Raw genomic sequence first — 25,377 nt, forward strand, 5'->3', positions numbered from 1 at the left:
TCTTAAAATCCTTTTTTAAAAAAACCTCAAGTATGAGAGTAAGGTTTGGCAGAATTAAAGAAAAATGACTATATAGCAAAAGAGTAATTAAAATGTTGATCTTAGAAAGTTTTAAATGTATTAAGTGTTCATATGCACTTGAATTAACACTTTGAAATTGATTAAAAGAATGCTTCCTGTGAGAAGCTTTCTTTATTTACAACTCAAATAGAAAAAATCTGGAAATATGTTCACTAGAGGGCACCAGAAGGAAATTAATATATCAATGGTTATGTTGACAGAGGGAGGAAGGGACCACTGCTTCACACGTGGCACTAGTTGTCAGTTTCTTTCTGGATGTAAATCAAAGTTCTGGTTATAGAGCCTAGTTTCCTAAAGTCCCATATGTTTCCTATAACATTTGCCTGTTTGATTTGATTCTGAAGAGCTGGCATGTTCTGGATTCCTTGGATTAAACAATATGATCTCTCAGGATCCCAGAATGTACCTGCTCTGCCCTTAAGATCTGGATGGTCCTCACTCTGCTGGTGTTGGTGAATCATGTACATGCCTTCAGCAAGGAAGAGTGAGACTCCCTCATTTCCACTTGCCATCTTTTCCTCTTTATGTTTCCTGATTTTTATTATAATTTGATTGCTAACGAGAGTGAGGCAGCATATAAGTTTAATAAATGATTATATAAATAAAAGTATGAAATCACAACTGCCAGGTGTTTAGCTGTGTTAGCCTTCATAGGCATTGAGATCTTCCTAAGAACTTAGCACCGTGATAGTGAACCTATGGCCACAGGTGGGACACAGAGCCCTCTCTGCAGGCACACCGACCGTTTATCAGCTCAGCTCCACTGCGCATGTGTGCGTGATTCCTTCCGGCTAGCTGATTTTTGGGTCAGACAAGCCCATCTTTCTCCTCACTTTCTGCGGCCGTGCCCTCCCATATCTCTGGAGATACCATCCCAGTGCTGTTTGGGCATGTAAGGCTTCCCACCACCACCACCCGCTTTGAGCTCCATTTGGGGAAAGGAGGTTTTTCCACACTCCCAGTTCTGTTTGGGGATGGGAGACTTTCTCCTCCTCTCATTGCTGTTTTGGGATGTGAGGCCAAAACAGGGGAGTTGTGCGCACATATGCAGAGGGCTATTGCATTATGAGTGTGGCCATTCACACATGCGTGACAGTGCACGCGCACACACTTTCGGCACCCAGGGAGAAAAAGATTCACCATCACTGATTAACAAATGGAAATGTTGTTAATGTGAACATTTTCTAAGTGCCATTCATAATTTTTTGGCATGGCACCTATCGTCCCTCTAACAATGGGGAACCATCAGATCCATATATGCCATAATCTTTTAATTTTAATTTTCAGAGCTTGACACTTTGTGATTGCCTCCAATTCTTTGTCTTCTACTCTACTGTCTCCTGGTATTGCCACATCAATTATCCACACTTCTTTTTTAATCACAGTTAAATCTGCTGTATCGTGAATCAAGGTTTTATCAGTTTGTATTTGGAAATATTTTAATCTGCTCATTTTTTACAATAATCTTTTACATTTTTTTTTACAATTTATTGTTGAGCAATCTCTCTCTGCTAAGCAAGATAAACTACTACTTTCCTGCCAACTTTGATAGTATAAAAGAGGACAGGAAAAGAAGCACTTCATTAGTTTGACTTCTATTAAATTAATTTTTTAAATAATAATAATAATAATAATAATAATAATAATTATTATTATTATTATTATTATTATTATTATTATTATTATTATTATTATTATTTAGATTTGTATGCCGCCCCTCTCTGAAGTGGCATACATGTATCATGTTCTGCTGGATACCTTAGTATATAATATAGGCAAGGAGCTAGAAAGGGAAGATTCAGATGTGGAGTGATTTTGCCTAAGGATACTCAGAAATTCAATAAATATATATACAGCTTTGCTCCAAATTCTCAGGTTTATAGTAAAGTTAAATGGGTTTCTCATTATAGGACAACAGAAGTTGACAATGATTTCTTATATCACCAAGAATTCATCAGCAACAACCCTACCTATTCCATTAGTGCTATTAAAAAAGGAACCAAAAAGAGTTCACTAATTGAGTCAAAATGTGATATCGGTGATAAGTAGAAGGACACAGTGTTGATAACCATGAGTTTTAAAACACTATAAAAACTGTAGACCTCTGATTAAATCAAACAGCTGGCCAAAAAATAACCGTGTTTTCATTAATGAATTACCATGCACAAATTTATATCAGAATACAGATCTAACTGGTGCAAGAACTATGTACTATAATGGTTTATATTTTCCATTTCTAGCAAAGGGCAAAGTTCTAAGTTCAATTTATATATTCAGTTTAATAGAAATGAAACAATGATACCAATATAGAAAATCAAGCTGAGCACCCTTGAAAAGTTAAGAGATGGTGGCTTATAGAACGTGCATTGTGAAGAAATGAAAATTGACAGAGAAATAGATGCTGACAGACTTATGATACAGCTGATAAAAGGCTAGGCATACATAAAAAGAAAACGTATGAAGAGAAAAGAAGTAGAAATATTGAATGTAGAATTTCAGGAAAATAAAATAGAAGATAACAGTTGTAGCTATAAAAGAGAATATTTGTAGCTCAGGGTTGAAATGGGGGATCCTTGGTGCCTAAATAGAAAGCCAGTTGGCCTAGTGATTAAGGCACAGGCTAGAAACTGGGAGACCGTGAATTCTAGTATTACCTTAGCCATGAAGACCAGTTGGGTGACTTTGAAACAATCTTTCTCAGCCCAACTCTCCTCATAGGGTTGTTGTTATAGGGAAAATAGGAGGAGTAATCTATATGTTTTGTATATGTTCATTACCTTAAGTTATTTGTTAAAATAATAAAGGCAGGATATAAATTAAGAAAAATAAAATAAATACAACCAAGCTCAGAGCACCAAAGACCAGGGATGGCTTCTGTTTACCTTCCCTACCAGTTTGTATTACGTCGGAAGTGCATATTTTGTATCCACTTCCCTCGGCGCTTATCGTTCTATTGCCTCTCTTTCCCCCCCGCTTTTTAATTTTGTGTGGGAGCCGAGGTGACAGAAGGAGGAACGATAGGAGGGGGCAGTTTCCTGTCTCTTTCCCCTCCGGTTCACTCGGGACCGCCGTTTGCCTCGGGCCGAGGCGGTCTACCTGAGGGAGAAAAGGCTGGGATTGCAGCAAGGAATCCACGGACACAGTTGCCTTCCTTTGCGATCGCTGCCTGCTTGGAGCGCCCACCACTGCCAGGTCCGGTAATTTTCTTGCAGCAAGGAATCCTTCCAAAAGAAAATTACCGGAGCTGGTGGAAGGGTTTTCATGGTCACACACACCCCCCTGGCTTCACTCCCACCCAGGCCCCCGGGAATAGGGTGGGGGAGCCTAGCAAAAATAGAGCTGCACAATGCCAAAGCCTTTCTGTCTGAGCTGCAGGGAGAGTGAGGGTTTCGCGAGGAGGAAATAGACCACTTTCGACAAGGGAAGAAAGACAGGAAAAGGAGGCAAGCAAGCAAAAGTTTTCTTGGCCCGAGGCAAACGGTGGTCCTGAGTGAACTGGAGGGGAAAGAGAGAGGAAACAGCTTGGCACTCGCTGGCTCCACAGTAGCTACTGACTCCGCGGCCCGGTGCAACATGCCCTGCAGCCCGGTACTGGTCTGCGGCCCGGCGGTTGGGGACCCCTGATCTAGGTCACAAACTCTGAAGTTATACAAACAATTTGTAACAAGTATAAAAGAATAAACAATCTGTAAAAATTGTAAACAACAATTTGGAAACAATCTGTTTGCCCTCTAGATCACACTTTCTTCTAAAACGTATTACTTGGGTCTTAACAAGCTGAAGCAATGCTACTCCATCCACTAGTTCATTATCTGATACATGATCCATCGGCATCTGTAGGACCTTCAGTTCAAACTGTGTTCTCAGAAAACAAGCAGACACATCCCACTAAGTTCTAAAAACCTAATAATCTTATCCAATTATGCAAATAACCCTTCTTAAATAAGCTCTCCAAATTTAACAATTTCTTCAAAAATTTCACCCCTTCCTCTTTGGTTTTCTGGTTGCTGATTCTAGCTATCAGCTTCTAAGGCATACAATAATCTGTGGAAGTTTGGTGATATCTTTTCAGATTAACAAATGTTATTTTATTAAATTTTTATGTACTATAGCTCACTTCAGCAATGCACATAGTGCAGGATTCCAATTGGAATGATACAGGGAGAAGGGAAAAGATGACAAGTTTTTTGCAGGCACAGGCTACACATAAGACCTGGAGTAGCTGAAACCATCCGAAGAACTGAACTTAAGATCTCAATTATTTTAGAAAGCTTAACAAACATTTTTTTAAAGAAGTTACAATAAAGTAGTTATTTTATAAGTAAAGATATAGTTTTTCCATTTCCATGTCCATTTCAAGGGAGCAGTGCTCATCTCCGTTCTTACAGAAGAAACCAGCATTGTCGGAAGATATTTCTGTGATTATGTGGGCAGCATGACTGTATGTCAGGGTACATGGAATGCTGCTATCTTCCCACCAAAGTGTTATTTCTTTATCTACTTGCATTTGCATGCTAGGTCGACAGGAACTGGAGTAAGTAGCAATCTTGCTACATGATACTCAAGTTTCAAACAGCTCAGTATATTTTAACCGCTGAACGATCATTTTTTTAAAAAAATCTGTTAGTCTGAAATGATGCTACCAAACTCCTTCTAATTTTGGGGTACCAGATAGACTAACAAGGTTATCAAGACACGCAGGAAAAACTCTTCCCAGTCTCGGTTCTTTGGTATCCACAATTTAATATGCTATTTCAAGGTTGACTCAGCTTTCCATCCTTCCGAGGTGGCTAAAATGAGGACCCGGATTGTGGGGGCAATAGCCTAGCTCTGTTTAAAAAAAGTGCTATTGCTAACATGTTGTAAGCCGCCCTCAGTCTAAGGAGAAGGGCGGCATAAAAATTGAATAAATAAATAAATAAATAAGTAAATAAATAAATAAATAAATAAATTTCCACAACTTACCAACTCTCTTGCTTCCTCCAACTGCTTTTCCACACTTGAAACCAACTGTCTCTTCTCATCTAAAACAAAATAATAGATGCTTAGTTGAACCATATTTCTATTCTTTGAAGCATACTTAGTAACGACTTGGCAGTACTGAACTCTGGGCAGTTTTGCCAAAATGTGGATACAAAGGATTGAGTTAAGCTAGTATTTTGTAGAAGGACGATATAAAATTGCACAGTTATAGGTTGGGACTGGGAAGTTGAAAGACATTCCAAAAGAAAGTCATGGCAAATGATATTGTTGGTAAGAAAATTGCACGGCCATACAATTTCCAGAAAATTGCCTGGATATATTCATGGAGCCACCAGAAAGTTGCAAGTTTAAGGACATAATAAGGGCATCTCTCCTCTGTGTACATATTTCCTGTTTGATACTAGGTAATTGTTAATCATTCATTTGGCAAGACAATCTGTGATGGCCTGATTGCTCATTTTGAATCTTTAGCTTATACTCTACTTTGGAAGCATAGATTTCTATTTATGCAAAGTAACACTCCAATCATGAAGGGAAATTTGAACAAAAAATAACAAAGAACAACAAAGCGATCTAAACTTCAACATAATACTGGAAAAGATATAGCATAGAATGGTTTCCAAATTCCTATTCTAAAATCCCATTTTTCTCCTACACCAGTTCCTGTTTCAACCAATAAGTGTTTTGTCTCAAGCCTGTACAAATATGTTGCCTCTATGAAAGTGTAACTTCATAGAAGTGTAACTTCATAGAAGTGTAACTTCAAAATCCAAAAAGTTTTTCACAAGAAACTATCCTGTCCAGTTCAGCGGCTGTATTATCTCAAATCAGGCTGATTCATAGGATCAGCAACCTTAAACTAAACCAGGGTGAGACAAACCCCCAGGGGATTAAAAAAAGGCTATCCCAGGAAGGCTTCCCACTTATCATCTGAGGAGAAGCCATCCTTCTTGGTAAGCATCGCATACATTTGGACTGTGAAAAACAGAATGCTGGGGTAAAAAGACAATTTGGTCTGACCAGCAGAGTTCTTCCTTAGATGATCAGACTAACTACATCATCAAGGCACGAAAAGACCACAGTCGTGACAGGTAGACAGCAGGTGGTGACATTGTCTGGGAAGATGTAGAGGGCTGCCACTCACTCATCCACCATCACCGCCATCACTCACCTCCAACTATCTTGGGGATTTTTCCGATGCGATTGGTGATCTCAGCGGTAAGAACCGAAAAGTCTTGCTCGTAGCCCTCGAAATCAGAGGACATGATGGCAGCGGCAGCAAGAAAGAAAGGGCGGAAAAAAACGAGCTAGAGTAACAAACAGCCAAACTGTCCGCGGTTGACAGAAGCAAACGAAGCAACCCTCGCCTTTTGCGAGCCGGCGAAATACCAAAACTCTCAACTTCAGCGGCTACGACGCTCCCCCTGTCACCGCCGGAGACTTCCGGATTGAGTCCCACGGAAAAGATCTTCCCGGGTGCTTTTGACGCCAGCCGAGGTTCCGTCCTCCTATTTCGCCTCGTTCCGCGCCTTTTCCTGACTGACGCAGCCGTGACTGACTGACGCCTTGACCTTCAACCGGGCTATTTTTTTCGAGAAAGATAAGAAAGAAAGAAGCGGGGCGACCGTCCGTCGCAGGTTCGCTGCTAAGAAAATAAGGATTATGAGGCCCGGGGAAGACTTTTTGCATTGAAACCTCTCTTTTTCATCCGTAATGTGTTCCTGGCCCGTGGGGGGAAGGATTTCCCCAGAACACTTGCCCGGCTATTCAGGGCATTATCAAAGTCAGGGCGGAACGGAAGAATTGCATGTCCGGGTTTTATGAAGCCTCTCGGGGGGGAGAAGAGCACGGAGCCGCTGAAAGAGCGCGGCAAATAAAGGCGGACGGCGGAGACTCCCTGACTGGCTCTTTCTTGAGGAAAAGGCAGCGGGGGGGATACCCGGGACCAAGCAGGCTGGGCTTTGTCGCTGGTAAGCCGCGATCTCCTTGCTTTTTGGTTCGAAAGCAAAGGGATTGCAAAGCCTTTTCTCCCTTCTGGTAATCTAAGCGTAGAAGGAGGAGGAAGAGGGGAAAGAGGATTTTCGTTTCTGGCTTCCCTATCCTTGAAATTGCAAGAAATAGGCAGAGGAGCAGAACTAGCACGCGTTTCACCTGTTGAACTACTTGCCTGTTGCATCCTCCTTGGACTTCGTTGTACGTAAAGAAGGGGAAACAAACTCCGTGCTATCATTTTGTATATTGCTATGCTCAAAGCAAGACGCTTTTTTCCCCCCGGAACTAATAGGCGGGGAAGGATTTCACTCCCTGGGATCTTTGTTGTTTCAGTTAATTGCTTATATGACCGCTGTTGCATAAATTAAGTTCATATGGAAAAGTTAGGAGGGTGTGTTGCAATTTTTGTGTGTGGTCTTAGAGCATTGATAAGAGTGCTCGTAGAGCAGTGATGAAGTATGGGCAGATACTTCTTGTGATACTACTTGTGGCTTAAATACAGATAGCCTTCAGCGTACTACTCCAATTGAACCCAAAATTCCTGTTGCTAAGTGAGACATTTGTTAAGTGAGTTTTGCCCCATTTTACGACCTTTACTGCCACAGTTGTACAGTGAATCACTGCAGTTGTTAAGTTAAGAAGACTTAAGTGAATCTGGCATCCCTATGGACTTTGCTTGTCAAAAGGCTGCAAAAGAGGAACACATAACCCTCGGACAATGCAACCATCACAAATATGAATCAATTGCCAAGCATCTGAAGTTTGATCATGTGACCACGAGGAGGCTGCAATAGTTGTTAATGTAAAAAAATGGTCGTAAGTCACTTTTTGCAACATCGTTGTAGCTTCAGATTGTCACTAAATGAACTGTTGTAAATTGAAGACTGCTTTTATTCTTAGGGAGTTATAGCGAATAGTTATATCTCTCAGCAGTACTTTGGCACAGAGCCTATAAGGCATCCTATTGTTCTCGAATTTACTTGGAATATCATCAAATTAATCAATCTGTAGGTGAAAGAGGCTAAAATACATACTTTGTACTTTTTTCATTATTAGTTAATAGAGGACAACCAGATTGTTCTTGCCTTTGTGAAAAATCAAAACATTTTTGTAGTGGAAAGCTGTCCATATTTTCAGATGCTTAATAGATACTTGATTACTTTATTGCATTTTGCCAGGAAAAAAAGAATTTGCCTAAATAGACAAAAGAGCAACTTCTGTTAGCCCAGGCAGTTTCTCACCTGAAGAGCTAACTTCACTGAAGTGCCACAAACAATTTTTGAAGTTTTTTCCTGTTGTGTGACATATATGTTAAGAAAAAACATACCTAAATTCTTACTTGCATTTGAAATTAATTATTGGACTGTTTCCTAGAATGAGGAGCTGATGCTTCATTGAAAAGTATTTGAAAAGTGACGTTTAAAGTTATTTCTTCAAGATTTGCTTCATAAACCATGTTTGCATCATTTGCCTTCATTAAAACTAAATAATTAACTAGACAGTCCACATTGGTCAGAAATGGTATAATCTTGTTAATATTTACCAGTTATTCTAATGTGTAACAAACTTGGAATCAGTTTTCCAATTCAGATATCCAGATATATCCAGATATAATCCTAACCCTGATTTTTTTTAAAATGTGCACACGCACACACATACACACACAAAATGAGGATCAGAGCCAAACACATGGCTATGACAGAGAAGAGAAGAATGCACAGGAAGTGGGTAGCTCTATAGCCCAGTTTTCTGCCAGTGAACCATGGTCTGTTGCTTCAAATCAATTTGTTTCTAATAAAACTTCAGCAAAGCCTTTGATACGGTTCCACATAAAGAGCTGATAGATAAATTAGTGAAGATTGGACTTAATCCCTGGATAGTTCAGTGGATTTCAAGCTGGCTGAAGCATAGACATCAGAGAGGGTTATTGTTAATGGCGAGTATTCTGAGCAGAGACAGGTTACAAGCGGTGTGCCACAAGGGTCTGTTCTGGGTCCTATTCTTTTTAATATGTTTGTGAGTGACATAGGGAAAGGTTTGGTAGGGAAGATTTGCCTATTTGCCGATGACTCTAAAGTGTGCAATAGGGTTGATATTCCTGGAGGGGTCTGTAATATGGTAAATGATTTAGCTTTACTAGATAAATGGTCAAAGCAATGGAAACTTGCAGTTTAATGTTTCCAAATGTAAAATAATGCACTTGGGGAAAAGGAATCCTCAATCTGAGTATTGCATTGGCAGTTCTGTGTTAGCAAAAACTTCAGAAGAGAAGGATTTAGGGGTAGGGATTTCTGACAGCCTCAAAATGGGTGAGCAGTGTGGTCGGGCAGTAGGAAAAGCAAGTAGGATGCTTGGCTGCATAGCTAGAGGTATAACAAGCAGGAAGAGGGAGATTGTGATCCCCTTATATAGAGCGCTGGTGAGACCACATTTGGAATACTGTGTTCAGTTCTGGAGACCTCACCTACAAAAAGATATTGACAAAATTGAACGGGTCCAAAGACGGGCTACAAGAATGGTGGAAGGTCTTAAGCATAAAACGTATCAGGAAAGACTTAATGAACTCAATCTGTATAGTCTGGAGGACAGAAGGAAAAGGGGGGGACGTGATCGAAACATTTAAATATGTTAAAGGGTTAAATAAGGTTCAGGAGGGAAGTGTTTTTAATAGGAAAGTGAACACAAGAACAAGGGGACACAATCTGAAGTTAGTTGGGGGAAAGATCAAAAGCAACGTGAGAAAATATTATTTCACTGAAAGAGTAGTAGATCCTTGGAACAAACCTCCAGCAGGCGTGGTTGGTAAATCCACAGTAACTGAATTTAAACATGCCTGGGATAAACATACAGTATATCCATTGTAAGATAAAATACAGGAAATAGTATAAGGGCAGACTAGATGGACCATGAGGGTCTTTTTCTGCCGTCAGTCTTCTATGTTTCTATGTTTCTAAAAATGTTTATTTTGTAGTTGCTGTAGTTAGAAATTTTCTTCATTTTCCCCCCTTTCAGGTTTTAAAAGAAAACTCATGAAGAGTTCCTGTAGTTGATGACTCTTTCAAATGTGAAGAATGGCTTAAATCCAGCTACTTCAAAATTAGTGTTTGGACATCTTACCATTCAAGTAGTCATGAAAATATATGATAAGTGGAAATGTGTTCCTGAAAGAAATTGAATGAAATAAGAATCATCTTCAATGCAGCATGGGAATGTTTTGTTCAATCATTAGATTTGAAAATCTCTATGAACTAAAAAGACTATGTCACTGGGGACCAATCATAGCACTTAGTGTAATAGCAATATGTTCTGCCATGGCTATCATTGATGCAGTTCTGTGGTACTGGCCTTTGGATACAACAGGAGGAAGTATTAATTTCATCATGCTCATCAACTGGACTGTTATGATCCTTTATAACTACTTCAATGCCATGTTTGTTGGCCCTGGATATGTACCTATTGGATGGAAACCAGTAAGCAAATAAAAATATGCTATATCCAGCCCCCCCCCCACCCCCACCCCTTAAAATAATATTTCATTCTGAAGCATCCTGATTTTATATTAGGCAATGACTTAGGAAATCTAAAATTTGCATCTGCAGAATGAAAGCAAAATGAGAGCCAGTGGGAAATTAATCTATGGACTTTTGTAGATACTTGCTGAATATATAATTGCCATGACACATCCTATTAGATCAGTGGTTCTCAACCTTTTTAATGTCATGATCCCTTAATCCAGTTTCTCATGTTGTAGTGACCCCCAACCATAAGTCTAGCATCAATTCTACCAACAGCTGATTCGCAGGAAGGTCAGAGGGTAGTGCCGAGGAGTTTAAGTCATTTTTCACTGATAAAGTCACTTGGATCCGGGCGGACCTCAACTCCAATTGGATAGCAGTGTTGGCTGACAATGAGTCAGTTGAGGTGACGGGAGCCCATTCTTGTCCATCTGTCTGGGTGGAGTTTGACTTGGTGACACCTGATGAAGTGGACAAGGCCATTGGAGCTGTGAGTTCCGCCACCTGCTTACTGGATCCGTGTCCCTCTTGGTTGATTTTGGCCCGGCCGAGAGGTGACGCGGAGCGGGGTCCAGGAGATTGTCAATGCTTCTTTGGGGAGGGGGTCCTTCCCAGCTCCTTACAAGGAGACACTTGTGCGCCCCCTCCTCAAGAAACCTTCCCTGGACCCAGCCATGCTTAATAACTATCGTCCAGTCTCCAACCTTCCCTTTATGGGGAAGGTTGTTGAGAAGGTGGTGGTGCTCCAACTCCAGCGGTCCTTGGAAGAAGCCAATTACTAGGTCCTCAACAGTCAGGATTCAGGCCCGGCTACAGCACGGAAACTGCTTTGGTCGCACTGATGGATGATCTCTGGTGGGCCCGGGACAGGGGCTTGTCCTCTGTCCTGCTGCTTCTTGACCTCTCAGCGGCTTTCAATACCATTGACCATGGTATCATTGTGCGCCGGCTGGAGGGGTTGGGAGTGGGAGGCACTGTCCTTCAGTGGTTCTCCTCTTACCTCTCCGGATGGTCACAGTCGGTGTTAGTGGGGGGTCAGAGGTTGACCTCTAGGTCTTTCCCTTGTGGGTTGCCTCAGGGGTCGGTCCTCTCCCCCATGCTATTTAATATCTGCATGAAAACCACTGGGCAAGATCATCCAGGGGCATGGGGTGAGGTATCATCAGTACGCTGATGATACCCAGCTATACATCTCCATCCCATGTCCAGTCAGTGAAGCAGTGGAAGTGATGTGCCGGTGCCTGGAGGCTGTTGGCGTCTGGATGGGTGTCAACAGGCTCAAACTCAACCCTGACAAGACGGAGTGGCTGTGGGTTTTGCCTCACAAGGACAATTCCATCTGTCCATCCATCACCCTGGGGGGGGGAATTACTGACCCCCTCGGAGAGGGTCCGCAACTTGGGCGTCTTCCTCGATCCACAGCTCACATTCCCCTTTCAGCTGTGGCGAGGAGGGCGTTTGCCCAGATTGCACCAGTTGCGGCCCTATTTGGACCGGGAGTCATTGCTCACAGTCGCTCAAGCCCTCATCACCTTGAGGTTCCACTACTGTAACGTTCTCTACATGGGGCTACCTTTGAAAAGTATTCGGAAAGTTCAGATCGTGCAGAATGCGGCTGCGAGAGCTATCATGCGCATTCCCAGATATGCCCATGTTTTGTCATCACTCCGCAGCCTGCGCTGGCTGCCGATCAGTTTCTGGTCACAATTCAAAGTGCTGGTTATGACCTATAAAGCCCTACATGGCATCGGACCCGAATACCTCCGGGACCGCCTGCTACCACACGAATCCCAGCGACCGATTAGGTCCCACAGAGTTGGCCTTCTCCAGGTCCCGTCGACGAAACAATGCCGTCTGGCGGGCCCCAGGGGAAGAGCCTTCTCTGTAGCAGCCCCGGCCCTCTGGAATCAGCTCCCCGCAGAGATTAGGACTGCCCCCACCCACCTTGCCTTTCGCAAACTTTTGAAAACTCATCTATGTCGCCAGGCATGGAGGAATTAATATATCCTTAGCTGCCTTTGATTTTATGGATGGTGTGTTTGGGCTGTATGACTGTTTTAATAGGGGTTTTTAAAGACTGTTTTAACATTGGATTTGTATATGATGTTTTATTGTTGTGAGCTGTTCTGAGTCCTCGGAGAGGGACGGCATACAAATCTAATAAATAATAATTATTATTATTATTATTATTATTATTATTATTATTAATATCATTATCATTATCATTATTTTGGTACGCACCCTATATCTGAGATTATAATTTATCAATTCCCCCACTCTTACACAGTTACATTGATTTTTTGTTCATGTTTTACTTCTCTAAATTCTGCTTTAATGTGTAGATGAACTTTATAAGATACTTGTTTCTTTTGTCAGTTTCTATTTGTATACATGTGTATAAGTGCTTGTGTGTGTGTATATATATCTATATATATTGCTCTGTTTTTAGGAAAACTCTCAGGACTCCATGTATCTTCAATACTGTAAAATATGCCAATCTTACAAAGCACCACGTTCACATCACTGCCGAAAATGTAACAGGTAATATTGCTGATAAATGCTGTTCATTGGATAAAACTAATACCTATTTACTCATGTAACAATACCCCCCTTAAATTATTTCATTTCATTTTTTATGGAATGTGAAAATAAAACTAATAAAAGAGTTTGCAAGGGGTTGGGCAGCCTACAAGTTGAATGAGTGAGTGAGTGAGTGAGTGAGGTGAGTGAGTGAATGAATGAATGAATGAATGAATGAATGAAACAAAACATATGTCAGGTTCCTCATGTTACACTTACAGCTTTTTTGCTGTATCAATATTGTCTGAAATTAGGACTTCCTTTAGACATCAGGTAATATGTGATGAATGAGAATAGGGATGGCTGCTGGTCGCTGTACTTGGATTAAACTTGGATTTGTTTCTTAGGTGTGTGATGAAGATGGACCACCATTGTCCATGGATTAATAACTGCTGTGGATTTCAGAATCATGCTTCATTTACACTCTTTCTTCTGCTAGCCCCTCTGGGCTGTATCCATGCTGCTTTTATTTTTGTCATGACCATGTATACTCAGCTTTATAACAGGGTAAGGAAATACTGGTTTTGCCTCTTTAAAACATACACAGAATTGTATGAATTCGCTTTTGGGAGAACAGTTTCCATAATTCTATGTTATCTTATACTTGCTGTAGTTAAAATTACATTTTTAAGTGTCTTTTTACTGACAGTCTGGAACTCTTGAAGGTTGTAGCTTTTGCTCTATATCCTTTATTCTTTCTTCATCTGACCCAGAAATAGTTATTCCTCCAGATATGTATATATCTGGAATCAGATCCTGTGGCCTAGAGGTTAATTCTCTGCCTTACAAGGCAGTAGCTGCAGGATCAAAACCCAGTAAGGGTATGGGTAGCTGATGAGGCCAGAACAAGGCCAAAATAGTGCTACCCTACTCTCCCTTAATTTTAAAAATTCAGCAAAAGGGTTTCTTCCCATATAAGTTTCAGAGATTTCTGGTGATGTTCAGCTGGAAAACCAAGGAGTTTATGAACAACCATGTAAAAGCTGCCCAGCCATATATATTGGACAAACTAATAGGAGAGTAAATGCACTTGTTGCAGAGCATAACGCATTAAGAAAAGAAGAAAAAACTTCCTCCCTTTTCCAACACTTCAACACTACAGGACATGAAATTGATTTTGACAGAACTAAAATAATTTCCAAAACTGAACCCTACAACAAAAGAATAATCATGGAAGCCATTAAAATAGAAAAACGCCCCCACAATGTGAACAAGCATGATGATATCTCCCGCCTACCAGACATCTGGAAACCAGCTCTCATTAACCTACATACCTATACCCATGAAAATCTACAAAAACATTATATACATGTATGAATGTATGTATGTACATATGTCACATGTTTTGGCTGAATTTGAAAATTAAGGGAGACTAGGATAGATCTATTTCAGCCTTATTTTGGCCTCATCAGCTAGCCATACCCTCCCTGGGACTTGAACCTGCAATCTTTGCCTTGTAAGGCAGAGAATTAACCTCTAGGCTACAGTATGCAATCCCTTCAGCTCTCTACCAGGGTAGGATTACATATTTTTATGTCGAATCACCCTGCTATATATATTGTAACATAATTACTGTATATAACATAATATAATATAATATATTTCACAAACCTAAATCAAAGTCCAGAGTCACTTTATAGGGAAGATTGGTGGCATAAAAATTAAATTAAATTATTAATTAATCAAAAAGGAGTCTATTCCCTTAAAAGTAGGAAAAGTATGTTTCTTCAGAAATTGCACTCTGTGCTACATTTTGCATTTTCCTTTCTGTCACTGATAATAGATTGTGGACATTGTTATTCAATAAGCTGGTTATTCTATTTTAAAGCATCCTATGAAATTAGGAATATTGAAAAATAAACTAAAGAAAGAATTAGGGTTGAATTCACTGATTTCTTTCAGAAGGCTTAGCTTTAAATTCAAAGTTACCTATAAGCGTGGTACATTCAGTTGTCTGTCATTTACCCATATCTAACTACCATATTTTTCAGAGTATAAGATGCACCTTTTTACCTACCAAATGAGGGTGAACTTATATACCGAAGATAACCTCATCCAGCCACCCCCAGTCTTTGGCCTCTTCCAGCAATTTACCTCTGTGCAACAAACAGCACAGAGCCTGTTAAGCCAAGCAATTCATTATCAGCTTCCCAACCCTCAGCTGATTTGAGGCCATCTGCAAAACTAAAAGTGAATCTTGCTGCAAGGAGGCAAATTGCTGGGAGAGAGACTGCAGATTTTTATTGTCTGCTAAAGATTAAGTTAGCAGATTAAGTCAATAACTATAAATTTCTGTAAATGTTCGAATTATTAGACTTATTTTTTAAAATATTGCTTTATTATTGTTCTAGACCAGCGTTTCCCAACCGGTGTGCCGCGGCACACTAGTGTGCCGCGAGACACCATCAGGTGTGCCGCGGCGAGAGGCGGCGGAGGAGAGTGGGCGGATCGGGCGGGCAATGGGGCAGGGCGGAGAAGCCAGGGGCGCGTTTGGCCGGAGGCACCTACTGCCGCACCTCCCTGCCCCTGCCTCCCCACGGTGCCTCCGGCCAAACGCGCCCCTGGCTTCTCCGCCCTGCCCCATTGCCCGCCCGATCCGCCCACTCTCCTCCGCCGCCGCCTCCTGCCTTGGGGCGAGCAATCCGGGAGTCCGGGACTGTGTGGCTTTGCGCCATGAAGAGAAAACGGTCGACTTTTCCCTGCTGCCGTTTTCTCTTCATGGCGCAAAGCCACACAGTCCCGGACTCCCGGATCGCTCGCTTCTCCGGTCAGCAAAGCCATCTGCCCAGGAAAGCGCCGCGCTGGCCGGAGAAGTGAGCGATCCGGGAGTCCGGGACTGTGTGGCTTTCGGCCGGGCTAACGGGAGGTGGCGCGAGGCCGGGCGCTGGGGACGTCTGGGAGGGCGAGGAGGCTGATGGCTGCTGCACACTCCACTCTCTCTCCGGCTCTCTCTCGCTCTTTCTTTTTCTCTCTGTTGCTGGCGTGGTGAACGAGAGAGAAAGAGAGAGAGAGAAAAAGGAGGGGAGAGAGAATGAGAGAAAGAAAGCAAGAGAGAGAGAGAAAGAAAGGGGGGAAGGAGGGAGAGGGAAAGACATAGAGGGAGGGAAGGAGGGAGAGAGAAAGAGAGCAAAAAAGAGAGGAAGAAAGAAAGAGGGATCGAGAGAAAAAAGGGAAGGAAGGAAGAGAGAGAAAGAGGGAGGGAGAAATAGAGTGAAATGGAGGAAGAGATATTTTTTTTGTCCAAACTTTTCTTTAGCCCCCCCGCCCCCCCCCCCCTTCAGTGTTCCCCAGAATTTTGAAAACATGAATAATGTGCCGCGGCTCAAAAAAGGTTGGGAAACACTGTTCTAGACAACAAAAATAAATGCTTGGTATTGTATTTCCTTTTAAATAGCAGAGAATAACTATACAGTGGAACCTCGAGTAATGACCACAATCCGTTCTGGAATGTTGGTCTTTAGCCAAAACGTTTGGTATCTGAAACAATTTTCCTCATAAGAAATAAAGGAAATGGATTTAATTGGTTCCCAGCCTTTATTTCTTATGGGGAAAATCCCTCGTTTATCGCAGGTGTTCCGTTGCAGGACCACCCGTGATAAAGGATTTTTATCTCTACCCCCCACACACACACCCATAGTCTCTCATTCCCCCCTCTCCTTACTTCTTTACCTCTTGTCTCCCTGCCTTCGTCTCCTCGGCAGGCAGGCACTTAGTTTGCTGGTCCCGGAGGCAACTTCTCTTGAAGACAAAGGCAGCTCCGGCGGCTTCTTTTCAAGGACAGTGGCGGCGGGGTCCTGGACATAGACATGATGTTCCTGGCGCTGCTTCTCCTCGAAGGAAACCGCTGGAGCCACCTCAGCAATTGCCAACTGGTCCCAGCGGCGGCGGCGGCAACTGATGAGGCAGCACTGGCGGTTCCCTTCGAGGAGCAGCAGCGCCGGGAACATCACATCCATGCCCAGGCCCCTGCCACCACCACTGTCTTTGAAAAGAAGCCGCCACCGCCGCAGCCACCACCGCCACTGCCTTTGTCCTTAAAGAGAAGCCGCCGCCGGGACCAGCAAACTCAGTGCCTGCCTCGTCATAGCCAAAGTAATGCTTTGCTGCTCCTCTGGCGAGGAGACGAAGGCAGAGAGGCAAGAGGGAAAGAGGTAATGAGGAGAGGAGTGAAGGACAAAGGGGGGGAAGGGGTAAAGAGGTAAGGAGAGGGGGGCGGGAGTGAGGGACAATGAATGTAACATTTCGAATAACAACCAAAAATTTCTGTTCGGTATCTGAATTTTTTTTCGGCATCTGGTGCAAAGTTTTAACACAATGTTTGGTTGTTATCTGAAATGTCCACTATCCAAGGCGTTTGTTAACCAAGGTTCCACTGTATTTCCAAAAGGCCACATCAGTTTTAGAGATCTGTAAAAGTATAATCTGAAATGTATCAGCATCCTGTTTAGTTTTAAGTTAAGGCAGCTGAGTTAAACCTTGACTTAGTCATATTTGGAGTAGATCTATTTAACTTATTAGGATGAGTTAGTGTGGCTACATTTAAGAAAACTATTTGCTATTTCTGTGGGCCAGGCACACATGCATAGAATACAGAGCAAACAGTGTACAGTACATCATATGTACTGTTTGCTGTTTGACAAATTGCTGGGAGGCAGAGGGAATTTTTTCTTGGTTTTTCCCCAAAATTAAGGTGCATCTTATACTCCGGTGCATCTTATATTCTGAAAAATACGATAATCATATTTCCAATAAATCAGATACTGTATATCTTTCAGTTAAGATATAACTTTTGGCTTAGGCATAAATTATGGAAATAACTCTGGTTATCGATTGAACTTCTGTTGATGAACAGTTAAGACTAGAGAGTTCTTGCTGAGGATGGCTGCTTACTAATTTTCTTATCTTTTGTTTCTTTTTAATAGGTCTCCTTTGGCTGGAGTTCTGTGAAAATTGATATGAGTGCAGCCAGGAGGGATCCCCGCCCAATAATTCCTTTTGAGCTGTCTGCATTTGCTGCCTCTTTATTTGCCCTGGGACTGGCATTAGGTACTACACTAGCGGTTGGAATGTTGTTTGTTATCCAGGTGAGTCAGATACAGAGGTGAGATGTTCTGACAAGATATTCCAGTGCTCAAAGGGTGGAGACAGTTCTCAGTGGCTTATAGTATCTTATTTTCTCTTCGTTCTGGACTGTTGTTTTAACTATCCAGTCAGCTATTTGAATTTCCAGTCTATCTGCCGTGTATTTCATAATCATGAACACAGCATTATGATTAGGGATGCCTATAGTAGTAGAGATAGAGTCTTTCTACAGATGATCAGTTGAGCAACAGATGAAAGACATGCTTTCTTAACATAAATGGGAGGGTATCTGTAAAGAAGAGTTAAATTTCATAACTTTTTATCTCTTGAACAGCTTTTTTTCCTGTTTCAAATGTACATCAATAACAAAGACTTCATGCATATATGTATTTGTGGGTGTGAGAGAAAGAAAGAAAAATGGATTGTGTGCTTGTTTTTTAATATTCTTAATATTGTGTGCTTGTTTTTTAATATTCTGGGGTTGTTTTTTATGAATTTTTTTTAGCTTAAATTGTAATTGGATTGGTGGGTATTGGATTTGTTATTATGTATTGTTTTTACCTTGTTGTGAGCCTTCCCGAGTTTGCGGAGAGGGGCAGCATATAGAAACATAGAAACATAGAAGACTGACGGCAGAAAAAGACCTCATGGTCCATCTAGTCTGCCCTAATACTATTTCCTGTATTTTATCTTACAATGGATATATGTTTATCCCAGGCATGTTTAAATTCGGTTACTGTGGATTTACCAACCACGTCTGCTGGAAGTTTGTTCCAAGGATCTACTACTCTTTCAGTAAAATAATATTTTCTCATGTTGCCTTTGATCTTTCCCCCAACTAACTTCAGATTGTGTCCCCTTGTTCTTGTGTTCACTTTCCTATTAAAAACACTTCCCTCCTGAACCCTATTTAACCCTTTAACATATTTAAATGTTTCGATCATGTCCCCCCTTTTCCTTCTGTCTTCCAGACTATACAGATTGAGTTCATTTAGTCTTGCCTGATACGTTTCATACTTAAGACCTTCCACCATTCTTGTAGCCCGTCTTTGGACCCGTTCAATTTTGTCAATATCTTTTTGTAGGTGAGGTCTCCAGAACTGAACACAGTACTCCAAATGTGGTCTCACCAGCGCTCTGTATAAGGGGATCACAATCTCCCTCTTCCTGCTTGTTATACCTCTAGCTATGCAGCCAAGCATTCTACTTGCTTTTCCTACTGCCCGACCACACTGCTCACCCATTTTGAGACTGTCAGAAATCACTACCCCTAAATCCTTCTCTTCTGAAGTTTTTGCTAACACAGAACTGCCAATGCAATACTCAGATTGAGGATTCCTTTTCCCCAAGTGCATTATTTTACATTTGGAAACATTAAACTGCAGTTTCCATTGCTTTGACCATTTATCTAGTAAAGCTAAATCATTTATCATATTACAGACCCCTCCAGGAATATCAACCCTATTGCACACTTTAGAGTCATCGGCAAATAGGCAAACCTTCCCTACCAAACCTTCCCCTATGTCACTCACAAACATATTAAAAAGAATAGGACCCAGAACAGACCCTTGTGGCACACCGCTTGTAACCTGTCTCTGCTCAGAATACTCGCCATTAACAATAACTCTCTGATGTCTTTGCTTCAGCCAGCTTGAAATCCACTGAACTATCCAGGGATTAAGTCCAATCTTCACTAATTTATCCATCAGCTCTTTATGTGGAACCGTATCAAAGGCTTTGCTGAAGTCCAGATAGGCAATATCCACGGCACCACCTTGATCCAACACCTTTGTGACATAGTCAAAGAAATCAATGAGATTAGTCTGACATGATTTGCCTTCAGTAAAGCCATGCTGATTTGGGTCCAATAAGTTATTGTTTTTTAGGTGCTGATTTATCCTCTTTTTGAGTAGAGTCTCCATCATTTTAACTACAACTGATGTCAAGCTAACTGGCCTGTAGTTACCAGCTTCTTCTCTACTGCCCTTCTTGTGGATAGGCACAACACTGGCCATTCTCCAATCCTCAGGAACATCTCCTGTTAACAGAGATTGGTTAAACAAATCAGTCAGGGGGGTAGCAATGACAGATCTGAGTTCTTTAAGAACTCTGGGGTGGATGCCATCTGGACCCATTGCCTTATTTATCTTTAATTGTTCAAGTTCTTCTAAGACATCGGCTTCTAAGATCATTGGAGCTGAATCCGTACAGCTGGAAGCAATGCTATATCCCCCTATAGTATTATTTTGTAAGGTGTTTTTTGAGAAAACTGAACAGAAGTAGCTATTGAAATGGTCAGCGATCTCCTTATTCCCATCAATGCATGTATTATTCCCAGTACTAAGCTTTGTGATGCTGCAGTTTTTCTTCTTCCTATCACTAATATATCTGAAGAAGGTTTTATCCCCCTTCTTTACAGATTTTGCAATTTCTTCCTCTTTTGAGACTTTAGCAGCATATATTATCTGTTTCGCCTCCTTCTGTCTCATTTTATACACCTCTCTATCAGCTATACTTCCAGACTCTTTATACCTCCTATAGGCAGCCTTTTTTTCATTTACTATAGCCCTTACATCATTGCTAAACCATAGCGGTTTCTTCTTCCTTTTACCTTTAGTTATTTGCTTTACATAAAGTCTTGTGGCTTTTAAGATGGCCTTTTTTAATACAGTCCACTGGGTGCTCGCTCCTGCCATTTTATCCCTCCCCTTTAATTCATTATTTAAATATTCCCCCATTGCATTAAAATTTGTTTTTCTGAAATCTAATACTTTGGTTGCAGTGTAGGATTGCTCACAATCAGTTTTTACATCAAACCACAAATATAGATGGTCACTGCAACCTAAATTTTCTCCCACCTTGACCTCTGAAACCCAATTCCCATTTGTAAAAACTAAATATAGAATATTTTCCCCTCTAGTTGGTGTCTTAACTAACTGTGCCAGAGCTGCTCCTGTAAAGGCCTCTACTATATTCTTACTTTTGCATGTAAGGGCAATGGGGATATTCCAGTCAACATCAGGCATGTTGAAATCACCCATAACCACAATATCTCCCTTTACTGTCATTTGGGTAATTTCATCCACCATCTTGTTGTCATGTTCCTCAGATTGCCCTGGAGGCCTATATATCACCCCAATTCTAATGACAGAACCGTCTTTATTTTGCATGCAAATCCAGAGGGTCTCCAGATCTTTACATGTATTCTGAATTAGTATTGTTTTTAGACTTTCTTTAACATAAATGGCTACTCCACCTCCCCTTCTCTCTATTCTATCCTTCCTATACAGTGTATATCCTGGTATGGATATTTCCCATTCATTAGAATCCTTAAACCATGTCTCAGTTATGGCAACCAGATCCAAATTATCTCTAGATATTATGGCCATTAACTCACAGAGCTTGTTGCTCAAGCTTCGAGCATTCGTGCACATTACCCGAAGAACATTATTTTCCTTATTAGTTTGACCCTTATCATCAACAACTACATCTATTTTATTTACAGCTCCCTTTTCATAAGCTTCCATATAAATCCAATAAATCAAATCAAATCAAAAAGGAGAGGTTAACATGTAGATATCAACTAGAATCCTATTAGAATTTGTGATTCAGTTCAAAGAAGTCAAAACAAATTTGTACCAGGATTCTTTTGTTTGTTTGTTTGTTTGTTTGTTGAGTTACTAAAATGTAGTGCATATGTACAAAATTACAAATGTTCCTTATTTGAGCTATGCTAGGAGTCAATTCAATGATTTCAGTTTTAATTTGAAGGGATAATTTAATCAAACTATTTCACATGGCTCTAATGTAGATGTGTTAATGTATAAGTATGTTGTCCTATCAGCTAAGACGTTCCTGCCATTCTGTATTTCTTACAATGTGTAACTGCCCCCTATTTCTTTAATATTCATACTCATAGTCTAGTTTAATGAATTCATATCTAGTTTAATGAAAAGAAGGACCAGGGGAGATATGATAGCAGTGTTCCAATATCTCAGGGGTTGCCACAAAGAAGAGGGAGTCAGGCTATTCTCTAAAGCACCTGAGAGTAGGAAAAGAAGCATTGGGTAGAAACTAATCAAGGAGGGAAGCAAGTTAGAAATAAAGGGAAAATTCATGACAGTTAGAGCAATTGATCAGTGGAACAGCTTGCATCCAGAAGTTGTGAATGCTCCAACACTGGAAGTTTTAAAGAAGATGTTGGATAACCATTTGTCGGAAGTAGGGTAGGGTCTCCTGCCCAAGCAGGGGATTGGACTAGAAGACCTACAAGGTCCTTTTCAACTCTTCTTCTTGTTGTTGTTATTTCCTTTCTTTTTACATTTATCCTCACCCATTTCCCTTTGGTTCCACCCACTCATTTTTATTATTATTATTATATAATATTATATTATTATATTATTGTAATAATAATAATAATAACAACAACAAGAACAACAACAACAACTCTCAGCAAAGAGTATATCGAGAGGATCAGAAAAATTTTGAAGAGCAAACTGAATGGTGGCAACACTATCAAGGCTATAAATACTTGGGCCATACCTGTTATTAGATATACAGGTGGCATAGTGAACTGGACTCAAGCAGAGCTGGAAAACTTGGACAGGAAAACCAGAAAATTAATGACGATCCATCATGCGCTACACCCCCGCTGTGACGTTGACAGGCTGTATTTACCAAGGAAAATAGGCGGCAGAGGACTTTTGCAAGTGAAGCAGACAGTGAAAGAAGAGAAGCATGCATTAGCTGACTATGTGAAAGACAGCAAAGAGTCAGTGTTAATGGAGGTCAATAATAGGAAGCTTCTCAAGGTGAAGTAAACTAAGGACCAGTACAGAAAAACTGTAACTTAATGTTGTATGGACAGTTGGCGGAACAAAGCATTGCATGGCCAGTTCTTGGAGAAGATTGAAGGCAAAGTTGATAAAGAAAAGGCCTGGTCATGGCTTACAAGTGGAACACTCAAAAAGGAGACAGAAGGACTAATACTAGCGGCACAAGAACAGGCCATTAGAACAAATGTTGTCAAAGCCAGAATTGACAAATCAACAGACGATCCAAAGTGCAGACTCTGTAAAGAAACAAATGAAACAATCGATCACATACTCAGCTGCTGCAAAAAGATCGCACAGACTGACTACAAGCATAGAGATGATGCTGTGGCACAGATGATCCACTGGAACTTGTGCCAGAACTACCATTTACCAGTGGCAAAGAACTGGTGGGATCATAAGCCCGAAAAAGTGGTCGAAAATGAGCAAGCAACACTTCTGTGGGACTTCCAACTTCAGACTGACCAAATTCTGAAGCATAACACACAAGACATCCTGATTGTTGAGAAAAAGAAAGTAGGGATCATCGACATCGCAATCCCAGAAGACAGCAGAATTGAGGAGAAGCAGCTAGAGAAATTAGTGAAATATGAAGATCTAAAAATCGAGCTGCAAAGACTCTGGCATAAGCCAGTGAAAGTGGCCCCAGTGGTACTTGGCATGCTGGGTGCAGTGCCAAAGGATCTCAGCGGACATTTGAAAACCATCGGAATTGACAGGGTCTCCATCTGTCAATTGCAAAAGGCCGCTTTACTGGGATCGGCAAACATAATTCGCCGCTACATCACGCAGTCCTAGGTGCTTGGGAAGCGCCCGACTGGTGATGAAATATGAAATCCAGCATAGTGATCTCGTTTGCTGTGTTGTATTGACATAATAATAATAATAATAATAATAATAATAATAATAATAATAATAATAATAATAATAATAATAATTTATTAGATTTGTATGCCGCTCCTTTCCGAGGACTAGTTTTGGCATGCTGCATAAGGCTTTAGTATGACTGTTCATGCCTACTTCTGCTATTAAAAAACCCGCTCTCATGGACATGTGTGGATAATGCTTGATTGGCAGCTGGGGTATTTACTCCATTGTATATAAAGCAGGAATGGAAGCTATGTAGATTTCATCCATATATTCATGGTAGAACTGGATTTACATTTTCCATTTTTTAAATATATTTATCCCTAATTTTTCAAATGGAAATATTAGCAGACGAAGAACAGTGTTAAGGCAAGGGAATAAGGTAGTAAAATGACAGAATAGTTCCTTTTGTCCCTTTTTATGCTTTTGTAAATCAATACATTGCTTTGGTACAATGTTATGTATACAGTAGCAATTGAAGTTTATTGACATTCTGTTGTTTAAAATGATTTAGGTTGCAAATATAGGAAAGAGAAAGAAGTATTCTATCAATATTAGTTACAATGAAGGTTATCAATATTACAAGCATAAGATTATTTGACTTTTCATCCAGACTTAACATTAAAGAAGAAAAACCCTCTACCAAATTGTATCAGAGTATTTCTTGTACTCAGTTTCAGTCTTGTACTGATTACTTAATATTTTGTTGTATATACAGTGATCCCTCGATTAGCACGGTCTCAATTAGTGCGAAATGCTACAACACGGTTTTTCAAAAAATATTAATTAAAAAATACTCCACGGTTTTTTTTGCTATACCACGGTTTTTCCCACCCGATGATGTCATACGTCATCACCAAGAGTCACTTCTCTGTCTCTTTCTCTTTCTTTCCTGTCATTCTCTGCTTCAATCATTTTCTCATTTCTCTTTTTTTCTCCCCTTTTTTCTATCATTTCTCTCTCTCTTTCTTCCTCTCTCACACTCTCTTCCTCCCTCTCTCATCTCTTTCTTTCCTTCTCTCTCTTTCCTTCTCTCCCCCCCCTCCACTTGCCCACGAGAAGAAAAAAAGCAACCTCTGCCGGGCAGCTCCCCTTGTGCCCCCGCTTTGTGCCTGCCTCTTGTCCCTCTCTTTTGGGGATTTTTTTTTCTTTTCTGTCTGAGTGCGTCTGTGTGAGCGCGAGAGAGGGAGTGCGTGTATGTGTGTGTGTGTCTGTTGCGGCTTGGGCTGGTCGGCCTCGGAGGCGGGAGAAGGCGAAGAGGTAGCAAGCGGGGAACCCGGCGGGGGGTGTGTGTGTGGTGGCCGCCTTCAGCTTGGGGTCGCCGCCGGCGTGCTCGAAGGACGCGCCGCCACCCGCCTTGGAGCCCTCGAAAGCCTCGTCGTCTTCTGTGCTCTGCTCACCGCTGCTCTCCAAGCGGGGCGCAGCGGCTGGGAGCGCGCGCCTTT

At 41.2% G+C, this 25,377-nt stretch overlaps 2 protein-coding genes across 4 annotated transcripts in view; one reads left to right on the forward strand and one right to left on the reverse strand.

The window, feature by feature from the left end:
• Nucleotides 1-6,781, reverse strand: part of VTI1A (vesicle transport through interaction with t-SNAREs 1A) — a 240,415-nt gene extending 233,634 nt beyond the window's left edge. Inside the window, exons 1-2 of one of the 3 annotated variants that reach the window (XR_011559192.1) lie at nucleotides 6,236-6,781; nucleotides 5,047-5,105 (exon numbers count right to left, since the gene is read on the reverse strand). Coding sequence is in view for 2 of the 3 variants with exons in the window: in XM_070752713.1 (XP_070608814.1) it covers nucleotides 5,047-5,105; nucleotides 6,236-6,329 (153 nt within the window). In the remaining variant the exon portion in view is untranslated. The remainder of the gene's footprint in view (nucleotides 1-5,046; nucleotides 5,106-6,235) is intronic. The other 2 variants (XM_070752713.1, XM_070752714.1) reach the window with 2 other exon arrangements.
• A 115-nt stretch (nucleotides 6,782-6,896) lies between these two features.
• Nucleotides 6,897-25,377, forward strand: part of ZDHHC6 (zinc finger DHHC-type palmitoyltransferase 6) — a 28,374-nt gene continuing 9,893 nt past the window's right edge. Inside the window, exons 1-5 of the mRNA XM_070752712.1 lie at nucleotides 6,897-7,034; nucleotides 10,069-10,526; nucleotides 13,021-13,112; nucleotides 13,499-13,658; nucleotides 18,074-18,235. Of these exons, the coding sequence (XP_070608813.1) occupies nucleotides 10,260-10,526; nucleotides 13,021-13,112; nucleotides 13,499-13,658; nucleotides 18,074-18,235 (681 nt within the window). The 5' untranslated portion in view covers nucleotides 6,897-7,034; nucleotides 10,069-10,259. The remainder of the gene's footprint in view (nucleotides 7,035-10,068; nucleotides 10,527-13,020; nucleotides 13,113-13,498; nucleotides 13,659-18,073; nucleotides 18,236-25,377) is intronic.

The sequence above is a fragment of the Erythrolamprus reginae genome, chromosome 5 (assembly GCF_031021105.1).
Source record: "Erythrolamprus reginae isolate rEryReg1 chromosome 5, rEryReg1.hap1, whole genome shotgun sequence".
NCBI classification, from domain to species: Eukaryota; Metazoa; Chordata; class Lepidosauria; order Squamata; family Dipsadidae; genus Erythrolamprus; species Erythrolamprus reginae.